This window comes from Balaenoptera borealis (genome assembly GCF_965194805.1).
Source record: "Balaenoptera borealis genome assembly, chromosome: 9".
In the NCBI taxonomy this organism is placed as follows: Eukaryota; Metazoa; Chordata; class Mammalia; order Artiodactyla; family Balaenopteridae; genus Balaenoptera; species Balaenoptera borealis.
The window spans coordinates 108,066,453-108,077,573 of NC_138873.1; the positions used below are offsets into that span (position 1 = coordinate 108,066,453).

At 40.0% G+C, this 11,121-nt stretch overlaps 1 protein-coding gene and 1 long non-coding RNA gene across 3 annotated transcripts in view; one reads left to right on the forward strand and one right to left on the reverse strand.

Moving 5' to 3' along the window:
• The window catches only part of LOC309634730, a 62,408-nt gene that overhangs the window by 34,156 nt on the left and 17,131 nt on the right, over positions 1-11,121 (forward strand). The gene's annotated exons all lie outside the window — the stretch shown is intronic.
• LMBRD1 (LMBR1 domain containing 1) overlaps positions 8,989-11,121 on the reverse strand; it is a 123,234-nt gene continuing 121,101 nt past the window's right edge. For both annotated transcript variants that reach the window (XM_082405077.1, XM_082405078.1), the window contains 2 exons: positions 9,700-9,791; positions 8,989-9,561 (listed from right to left, as the gene is read on the reverse strand). In XM_082405077.1, coding sequence (XP_082261203.1) covers positions 9,445-9,561; positions 9,700-9,791 — 209 coding nt within the window. In that variant the 3' untranslated portion in view covers positions 8,989-9,444. The remainder of the gene's footprint in view (positions 9,562-9,699; positions 9,792-11,121) is intronic.

Below are 11,121 nucleotides of genomic sequence, written 5' to 3' on the forward strand. Positions count from 1 at the left end.
GGGCTGAATAATATTCCATTGTATATACGTACCACTTCTTCTTAATCCATCCATCTGTCTATGGACACTTGGGTTGCTTCCTTGTCTTGGCTATTGTAAATAATGCTGCTATGAACACTGGGGTGCCTGTATCTTTTCAAATTAGAGTTTTCTCCAGAATATGTCCAGGAGTGGGAGTGCTGGATCATAGGCTAACTCTATTTTTAGTTTTTTTAAGTAACTTACATACCGTTCTCCATAGTGGCTGCACCAATTTACATTCCCACCAACAGTGTGGTAGAGTTCCTTTTTCTCCACATCCTCTGCAGCATTTATTATTTCTATATTTTTTAATGATGGCCATTCTGACTGGTGTGAGGTGATGCCCCATGGTAGTTTTGATTTGCATTTCTCTAATAGTAAGTGATATTGAGCATCTTTTCATGTGCCTGTTGGCCATCAGTGTGTATTCTTTGGGCAAATGTATATTTAGGCCTTCTGTCCATTTTTTGATTGGGTTGTTTTTTTGATATTAAGCTGTATGAGATATTTATATATATTGGAAATTAATCCCTTGTTTGTAGCATGATTTGCAAATATTTTCTCCCATTCTGTGGGTTGTCTTTTTGTTTTGTTTATGGTTTCCTTTGCTGTGCAAAAGTTTTTAGGTTTAATTAGGTCCCATTTCCTTATTTTTGCTTTTATTTTCATTACTCTAGGAGATGGATCCAGAAAAATATTGTTGCAATTTATGTCAAAGGGTGTTCTGCCTCTAGCAGTTTTACAGTATCCAGTCTTACAAACCTAAGTCTTTAATCAATGTTGCGTTTATTTTTCTGTATGGTGTTAGAGAATATTGTAATTTCATGTTTTTACATGAAGCTGTCCAGTTTTCCCAGCACCATTACTGAAGAGACTGTCTTTTCTCCATTGTATATTCTTGCCTCCTTTGTCATAGATTAATTGACCATAAGTGTGTGGGTTTATTTCTGGGCTTCCTATCCTGTCCCATTATCTATGTGTCTGTTTGTGCCAGTACCATACAGTTTTGATGACTGTAGCTTTATACTGTAGTCTGAAGTCAGCAAGCATGTTTCCTCCAGCTCTGTTCTTCTTTCTCAAGATTGTTTTGGTGATTTGGGGTCTTTTGTGTTTCCATACAAATGAAAAAATTTTTTGTTCTAGTTCTGTGAAAAATGCCATTGGTAATTTGATGGGGATTGCATTGAATCTGTAGACTGCCTTGGGTATTATAGTCATCTTAATAATATTGATTCTTCTAATCCAAGAACATGTTATATCAAACCATCTGTTTGTGTCATCTTCAAATTCTTTCATCAGTGTCTTATAGTTTTTGGAGTACAGGTCTTTTGCCTCGTTAGGTAGGTTTATTACTAGCTATTTTATTCTTTTTCATGAGATGGTAAATGGGATTTTTTCCTTAATTTCTCTTTCTGATAACAGAAATTGGCAGTTTATACAAATGCCACAGACTTCTGTATATTAATTTTGTATCCAGTAACTTTAACAAGTTCATTGATGAGCTCTAGTATTTATCTGGTGGTGTCTTTAGGATTTTCTATGTATTGCATCATGTCATCTGCAAACAGTGACAGTTTTACTTCTTCTTTTCCAATTTGGATGCCTTTTATTTCTTTTTCTTGTCTGATTGCTGTGGCTAGGACTTCCAAAACTATGTTGAATAAAAGTGGTGAGTGTGGGCTTCCCTGGTGGCGCAGTGGTTGAGAATCTGCCTGCTAATGCAGGGGACACGGGTTCGAGCCCTGGTCTGGGAAGATCCCACATGCCGCGGAGCAACTAGGCCCGTGAGCCACAACTACTGAGCCTGCGTGTCTGGAGCCTGTGCTCCGCAACAAGAGAGGCTACGACAGTGAGAGGCCCGCGCACTGCGATGAAGAGTGGCCCCCACTTGCCGCAACTAGAGAAAGCCCTAGACAGAAACGAAGACCCAACATAGCAATCAATCAATCAATCAATTAATCTTTAAAAAAAAAAAAAAAGTGGTGAGTGTGGGCATCCTGTCTTGTTCTGGATTTTAGCAAGAAGGCTTTTTCAGCTTTTCACCACTGAGTATTATGTTGGCTGTGGGTTTGTCATAAATAGCTTTTATTATGTTGAGATATGTTCCCTCTATGCCTACTTGGGTAAGAGTTTCTATCATGAATGGATGTTGAATTTTATCAAATACTTTTTCTGCATCTATTGAGATGATCATGTGGTTTTTGTCTTTTCTTTTGTTGATGTGGTGTATGTATCACATTGATTGATTGCATATGTTGAATCATCCTTGTGACCCTGGGATGAATCCAACTTGCTCGTGGTATATGATCTCTTTTATGTGTTGTTGGATTCAGTTTACTAATATTTTGTTGAGAATTTTTGCATCTACATTCATCAAAGATATTGGCCTGTAATTTTCTTTTTTGGTAGTGTTTTTGTCTGGTTTTAGTGTCAGGGTGATGGTGGCTTCATAGAATGTCTTTGGGAGTGTTCCTTCCTCCTCAATCTTTTGGAAGAGTTTGAGAAGGATTGGTACAAGTTCTTCTTTGTATTTTTGGTAGGATTGGTCTGTGAAGCCATCTGGTCCTGGACTTTTGTTTGAAGGCATTTGATTTTTTGTTTGTTTGCTTTTGTTTTTTGGGTTTTTTTTTTACAGATTCTATTTCACTTCTAGTTATCAGTCTGTTCAAATTACTTTTTTTTTTCTTTATTCAGTTTTGGTGGAGCATTTGTTTCTAGAAACTTGTCCATTTCTTGTAGGTTGTCTAATTTGTTGGCATATAATTGTTCATAGTATTCTCTTTTGGTTTTTGGTATTTTTGTGGTATCAGTTGTTATTTCTCCTCTTTCATTCTTATTTTATTTGGGTCTTGTCTCTTTTCTCTTGGTGAGCCTGGCCAGAGGTTGTCGATTTTGTTTACCCTTTCAAAGAACCAGATCTGGATTTTACTGATTTTTTCTATTTAAAAAAAAATCTGTTTATTTCTCTGATTGTTATTATTTCCTTCCTTCTGATTTTAGGTTTTGTTTGTTCTTCTTTTTCTAATTCTTTTAGGTGGTAGGTTAGTTTGTTTATTTGAGGTTTATCTTGTTTCTTGAAAAAGGCCTGTATGGCTATGAACTTCCCTCTAAGAACTACTTTTGCTGCATCCCATAGATTTTGTATGGTTGTTTTCATTGCCATTAGTCTCAAGGTATTTTTAAATTTCCTCTTTGATTTCGTTTACCCATTGGTTTTTTAGTAGCATATTGTTTAGACTCCTTGTAGTTGTTTTTTTCTCATTTCTTTCTCTGTCATTGATTTCTAGTTTCATGCAATTGTGGTCAGAAAAGATGCTTGAAATAATTTCTATCCTCTTAAATTTGTTGAGGCTTGTTTTGTGCTCTGTTATGTGGTCAATCTTAGAGAATGTTCTATGTACACTTGAAGAGAATGTGTATTCTGTTTTGGGGGGATGTAATGTGCTGAAAATATCAATTAAGTCTAGCTGTTCTATTAGATAATTTAGGATCTCTGTTGCTTTATTGATTTTCTGTCTAGAAGATCTGTCAATTGATGTGAGTGGGGTGTTAAAGTCTCCTACTATTATTGTATTCCCATCAATTTCTTTATGTCTGTTAGCGTTTGTTTTATGTATTTGGGTGCATATTAATAAGTGTAATATCCTCTTCTTCTATTGACCTTCTTATCATTATATATTGTCCTTCTTTATCTTTATGGCCTTTGTTTTAAAGTCTATTTTGTCTGATATGAGTATTGCGACCCCCGCTTTCTTGTCATTTCCATTTGTATGAAAGATCTTTTTCTATTCTGATACTTTCAACCTATGTGTGTCCTTTGCCCTAAAGTGGGTCTCATGTAGGCAGCATATTATAGGCTCTTGTTTTGTTATCTGTCACTCTATGACTTTTGATTGGAACATTTAGTCCACTGACATTTAAAGTAATTATTGTATTTATTGGATATGTATTTATTGCCATTTTAAACCTTGTTTTCCAGTTGACTTTGTATTTCTTCTTCCTTTCTTTCTCTTTTTGTTATTCCTATTGTGGTTTGATGATTTTCTTTTGTATTATGCTTGTTTTCTTCTGTTTGATTTTTGTGATTCTATTGTATGCCTTTGATTTCTGATTACTGTTTTTCAAGTATGTTAAGCCCTTCTTATATCTACTTGCTTTAGACTGGTAGTCATATAGGCTCAAACACATTCTAAAAAAAAATGTACATGTTCTTACTCTCCTCCCCCACATTTTATGATTTAGACGTCCTCTTTTACATCTTCATGTTTATCCTTCTGCTCTTCATTGCGGATAGCATCACTTTCGCAAAAATGTTTTTATTTTTTATTTTTTAATCTGTGTACTGGCTTATTTAAGTGATTTACTTTCCAATTGTGATTTTTCTCTTGCTATAGATTCTTGCTTCTTTTTTATTTAGAAAAGACCTTTCAAGATTTTTTTAAGGATAGGTTTAGTATTGTTGTATTCTTTTAGTTTTTGCTTATCTGAGAAATTGTCTCTTCTTCTATTCTAAATGATAATCTTGCTGGGTAGAGTATTCTAGGTTGCAAATTTTTCCCTTTCAGGACTCTGAATATATCATGCCACTCCCTTCTGGCCTGCAAAGTTTCTGTAGAGAAATCAGCTGGTAGCATTATAGGGGTTCCCTTGCAATTAACTCTGTTTTTCTCTTTCTGCCTTTAGAATCCTCTCTTCACCTTTAAACTTTTGCCATTTTGATTACAGTATGTCTTGGTGTTTGGGACCCTCTGTACGCCTTGTACTTGGACATGTTTCCTTCTTTAGGTTTGGGAAGTTTTCAGCCATAATGTCTTCAAATACATTTTTGAACCCCTTTTCTCTTTCTTCTCCTTCTGGGATCCCTATTATGTGTAGATTGGCTCACTTTATATTATCCCATAGGTCTCTTATATTGCTTTCATTTTTTTTTCCATTTGTCTTTCTGCTATTTTGATTGGATGATTTCCATTATTCTATCTTCCAGATCACTTATTCGTTCTTCTGCATTATTCAATCTGCTATTCATTGCCTTTAGCTCAGCTTTTGTGTCGGAAATGAGTTTTCTAATTTTTCTAGGCTCCTCTTTATAGTTTCTAGTTCCTTTTTATAGTAATTTGCATTTCTATCGATAATCTTTTTTTTTTTTTTTTGGCCGCATCACGTGGCTTGTGGGATCTTAGATCCCTGAATTGAACCTGGGCCCTCAGCAGTGAAAGCATGCAGAGTCCTAACCACTGGACTGCCAGGGAATTCCCTCAATAAACTTTAATTCCTTCTGTATTTTCATTATCTTTTTTAAACTTGGTGTCTGAAGAGGTCTGTTTCATTTTTTGTTCTTTCAGGGAAATTCTCTTGATCTTTTACTTGGGAGTGGTTCCTCTGCTTCTTCATTTTACTTATATTTCTCTGATTCTATGAGTTTAGGAGAAACAGTCATCTACTGTGTTCTTGGAGGGTTGTTTTTATGAGGGAACATCCCTTTGTAGCCTGTGTGGTTTTAATATTTTTGGTGTGGGGGCTGTTTTTTGTATGGATGCCTGCCATGTCTTTCTTCAGTGTGTGCTGGCCGTTACCCCTCGATAGAGGGTGTGACTGGTGTTGTGGTGACCAGAGCCTGCACTGGATGTTGAGCGGGGCCTCCTCTTTGCTCTGTGGCTGTCACTGCCCTATTGTGGGGCAGGGTCTGCTCCCTAGTTGTTGGAGTAGAAGCCACCAGATCCGTTTCTGAGCTGTGGAGTGAATAGGTGGGACTGGAGCATGCCCACTGGGAGATGAGCCACCGAGTATTCCTCTGCTGGAGTTGTCCACCAGGGATTGCGCTCTGTGGCGTCACCTGAAACCCGTTGTGAGGGCTCCCAAGTATGCTATTGTTGGCACTGCCCTCGGCCCTGGCTCAATTGTGGGAATGCTGGCAATCGTCCCTGGTGTCCCTCAGGTGCTCTGTTCACAAAGCCACCAGTGCAGATCCACTGAAGTCAGGTACCAGGACCGCAGTAGTCATGCACTTGGACCTGCCATGAGAACTATGGAGGCAGCCCAGACCCTGGCCCTGCCTCTGCGTGCATGTGCCGACAGAGCCCACAGCTGCTAAGGCCAGACCTGACCCAGCTGCGGGAGTACCCATCGTCCACCTGGAAGTCCTGTAGGCGCTGAGCTTACAAAGCTGCTGGTGGCGGCGTAAATCTGCAGACCACACGGCTGTGAGGAGAGGGCTCAGATTTCATCCCTGCTTCCTAAGTCATGCAGCCCCTGGAGATCAGCTCTCATTTCAACCCCACCTCTGCGTGTGGGCAATCTGCTGGCACTTACGAGCTCCCAGAGCTTGTAGAGGTGGCACCGAGCCAGTTGAGAGCGCACCAAGAAAGAGGCTGCTAGGGAGGCCCCGCCCCTCCCTTCCCTCACGCACGTTAACAGTGGGGTTTCAATGGCAGCACCAGGACCACTGTGAGCACACACAGAGTGAGGCTACTGTGGAGGCCCAGCCTCTCCCTTCATGCACCACTCAATGAAGGCGCTTCACTTCTATGGCAGACCCAGGCCTCTTCCGTGTACACCCCTGGTTGCCGCCATACCACCCTCCAGCCCCTTCAAGCTGTCTCCGCACAGCCAACACCAGCCCTCTCCCTGGGTCTGTCCTCTAAAGTCCGAGTTTAGCACCTGGACTCACACCCAACAGCGAACACGTCTCAGGCTGGTGTGTGCAGGGCAATGGCGTGGACCATCTATGCAGCTCTCTTTCTGTTCTGCCTGCTGCCAACTTGCTGCTGCACTCTCCTCCAAGCCTCTGAAGCTCCCTTTCTGTCCTGGCTGATCTCTCTGTCAGTGAAGGGGCTTTCCAGGATGTGGGAACTTCTGCTCTTTCACAGCTCCCACCTAGGGGTGCAGGTCCCATCCCAATTTCTTTTTTCTTTCGTCCTACCCAGTTACGTGGAGATCTTTCTTGCAACTTTGGGTGTCTGAGATATTCTGCCACCGTTCAGTAGGTATTCTGTGAGAATTGTCCACATGTATGAGTATCTTTGATGTATTTGTGGGAGGAGGTGAACTCCACGTCCTTCTATTCCAGCATCTTGATTCTTCTCCCATAAAGCTTTGAATTAGCAAATTCGCCTGCCAACTGAGTGCTTTCCAAGTGCAGGGAGCTGCTCTGGAACCAGGGTCAAAGTTGAATGACCAGATATGTGTTCAAGGACTTGCAGCCCAGAGGAAGCAGTTACCCTGAAGGTAACAGTCATAACACACTGTACAGGGAGCCCTGTGAGCAGGGAAAAGACAGCACCTAACTGTGCCTAGGAGACTAGGGGTGGGTAACTGACCAGATAACGTCACGGCTGAGATCTGAAGAGTAAGGATTCTCTTAGGAGACAAGAGGAAGGGAAGTGTGTCATAGGCAGAAGGGACAGTTCAGCAGAGTGGGGAGGTGAGAAATCAGAGCCGTTTGGATAATGGTGAGACATCTGTGGGGATGGCAGTGAAAACTGGATAGGTAGGTAGGACACACACCAGAAGTCTTAGATGTCACATGAAAGCTATGAATTTCATTCTGAAATAACGGAAAGCTTTTCACAGCAAAGAAATGTCATCATCTGATTTGTGTTTTCACTGTCGAGGAAAGATTGAAAGGAGCTGAGACTCGGCAGAAAGCCCAGTGAGGAAATTAAGAAGCAGTGTGTGTTAGAAGGCTTGGGCTGCTATAACAAAATACCACAGGCTGGGGGCGCATAAACAACTGAAGCCTGTTTTCTCACAGTTCTGGAGGCTGGAAGTCCACGATCAAGGTGCCGGCAGGGTCGGGTTCTCCAGAGGCCTCTCTCCTTGGCCTGCAGGTCCTCATGTGGGCTTTTCTCTATGCACACACATCCTCGATGTCTCCTCCTCTTCTTATAAGGGCACCCGTCATACTGGATTAGGGCGCCAGCTAATTACCTCTTTAAAGGCCCAATCTCCAGATACAGTCAGAGTCTCAGTTACTACGGGTTAGGACTTCAATACGGAAATTTTTCTGTGGTGGCAGGGGGGAACACAACTCAGTCCGTAACATAGTAAGAATGGAGAAAAGGGAAAATGGAAGGACAGTTAAGCAGAGATCAACATGGCCTGATTAGTGATGGGCCAGGTACACATAGGAGATAAGGAGGTCTGCTTGAGTTTTGGTTTTGGCAACCAGGAATGTGCTGGTGCCATCTCTCAAAAAAATGAATAAAGAAGGAGGCTTGGTATGACCAGAAAAACGAGGAGTTCAATTATCAACATGCTCCAACTGAAGTAGTAATTTCTAGTTAACAGGTAAGTAAAAGTTTGGAAACTGAGGGTATATTGTCCAAAAAGAAAATGTGAAGTAAAAACAGAAGGGAATGGAATCTTGGTGAATAACATCAAAGGTGCCAAACATGAAGGGTGTGGAGGTCTATCTAGAGAGACAAAGAATAAGAGCAAAGTGACACAAAAATTAAGAGAGAGACGAACTGAATGGGAGATGGTTGTTAACTCCTAAGTCTTTTTCAGAAACTTAATGGTATTCTACTTCAAGGATCATAATATGTGCTTTTCTTGAGTTCTAATTTCCTTGTGTTAGTAAACTAGGATCTCAGTATCCAGAATGCCTTCAAAATACCCTATCGATAGTATATAGCTTTCCCTATATCTTTTGCAAATTCTAAATCTTTAGAATGAGAAAATATCTTTAAAGCTAAAATATGATGTCATATATCTTAAACTGATCAGTATACTGATTTTTTTCAGGATTACTTATTCTTGACAATATTCCCATTTATGTTGGAATACAACTTTCAAGGTTATTTACAACAATGTATATGCCTTAAATACTGTAGAGGTGATAAGATATCTAATGGACTAATGTATGAACAATATAATACATCTTGGCACACCAAGCAGCCTGAAATCTGTTCATGAAATCTATTTCAATGGTGCTAGAGATTTAATGTAGAAAATAGAAAACAAGCTGCATAGTGGAATAACATTTATTTATCAGCTATACTGTGAATATTATTTTTCAACAATCAGATATAGACACCTGAAAATTCCACAGTACTCTAGAGACCCAAAGGCACAGATACAAGTGATTTATTATGTTTTTAAAAAGTGACCAAAGGGAATATTAATTCTGGAGGATTTTTAATCAATTCAACACTATTATACACTAGAGGAAAAAAAAATTTCCACAAACATTCCCTCACAAGGCCGGTACTTTTATATTTACATAGTATTATTATAGCAATTTAAAATGTTAATCTATGATACAATAATGTTACTTCAGAAAACATAAAAAATATAGTTTTTTTTTTAATAGTCATGCTCCCATTTTTGATGAAAGCTAGTCAGTTCATCCTAATGTTAGTTTGACACTTTACAAATGCACAAGAGATGTAGAGTCAGCTTAGTAAACCTGTACAACAGAGGCCGTCAGACAGAGTAGACAGAGGGCTCCTCATCACTCAGGTCTGAGTCATCCTCATCTACCCCTTCAATGACCGACTTCTTCCCTTTACAGCAGGAGACAATCAACCCAATCACAAACACCTGCAAATGTAAACAAGCTGTATGTTATTTCTCAAACCTGAAGTCATCCAGAAAGCACCGAATTTAAAACCCAATAGCATTGCTGTGACACAAACAGGCCACTAATGGTCACAGCATCCCTGGGACACCTGTACTTACCCCAAGAAAGGCCCAGTTACCAAAGTAGTAGGCGGCACTAAAGAACCAGAACTTGTGAAGGAACAGGTAGGTCCGGGTGACAGTACACTGATCTATAAAAGCAAATAAAGGACTAGGGTGAGGTAGTTTCTCTTGAAATAGACTATTGGTACTTGACCTAAAAGGTTATTAACCAAGACTAATAATCAGTGTTAGAGACAGGATTGAAATCTAGGCCTATCTCCAAAGCCCACTCTTTCAACCACCTTAATATAGTTTAAATTATCAACTAATATGACATATTTTTAAAAGTGAATGCCACCAATGTAACCCCAGCTCTTAGGTATAAAAAATTATATTGGCTAGTTCAGTGTAATTGAAATAGAAAAAGCATTTTAACCTGGAATGCCAGACACATCCTAAAACAAAACAGACAAAGTTTTCCTGATGAAGAATGAAGAAAAGAAATGAAGAAAGTAATCAGATGTGGTTAGCATTCTTTTCTAAGAATCCAACTGAGAGTTTTTTTTGAGCTTTTTTTTCTCTTTAAGAATGCTATTGAAAAAATGGCCACTGCTTATAAAGAAATACAGAAAAATCATTATTTACTGAATTGCTTACTGTCTGAATTTTAGACAGCATTACAGCTTGAATTTAAAAAGAAATCACTTACTTTTCTCCTTCAAAAAAAAAAAAAGTAACTTTTAAAGAGAAATTGGCAGACTGGTTACTTGATACTTGTGTGAGACTCTGTACTATTTTATCCAAATACATTGTTTCCATTAGTTTACAAAGTCCTTTATACATATATCTAGTAAAGGAAGTCTAAGGAAATACTTGTTTATGAAAACCACTTGTCCCATGGATTTCTGAAAAGTAGCATTAGGTTCTATTTTATCCCAACCCTTCCCTCCCTTCCCCTACAGTTCAGCATGTCCTTCCGGATGGCTCAATGCCCAGCTGAACAGACAGCCTCTGCTTCTGGCAGGAAAACATGCCATTTCACAGAGAAGCACCTTCCCCTCGCAAGCAGGACAGCAATTTAATGCGGATCCTCTGATCCCCACGGGCCCCCTTCGTACTCCCCGTTCTCTTTCTCAGCACCAAAGGCTAAGAGGAATATTTCAAGCTTCCTAAGAAAAACCAGAAAGGTATCGAGCATCAGGGGAGGAACAAATGTTTCTCTCCTGTCCTACAGTCCCCGGCCCCCCAGATCACGGTCCCCCAACCCCAGATCACGGCCTCACACCAGGCGCCAGAGCTCAGGCAGCAGAGACGCCTCCCTGCAGGAAAGCCACTGGTCAGCCACTCTGCCCCACAGCGAATTCTCCCCTCGATCACAGAAGGTGCTTCACAGTAATATCACGTACTCAATTTGCCACTTTTTCCACTGGATTGGCCTGAATATTCCACAGTACCCATCAGAATACCTGACATTCATAT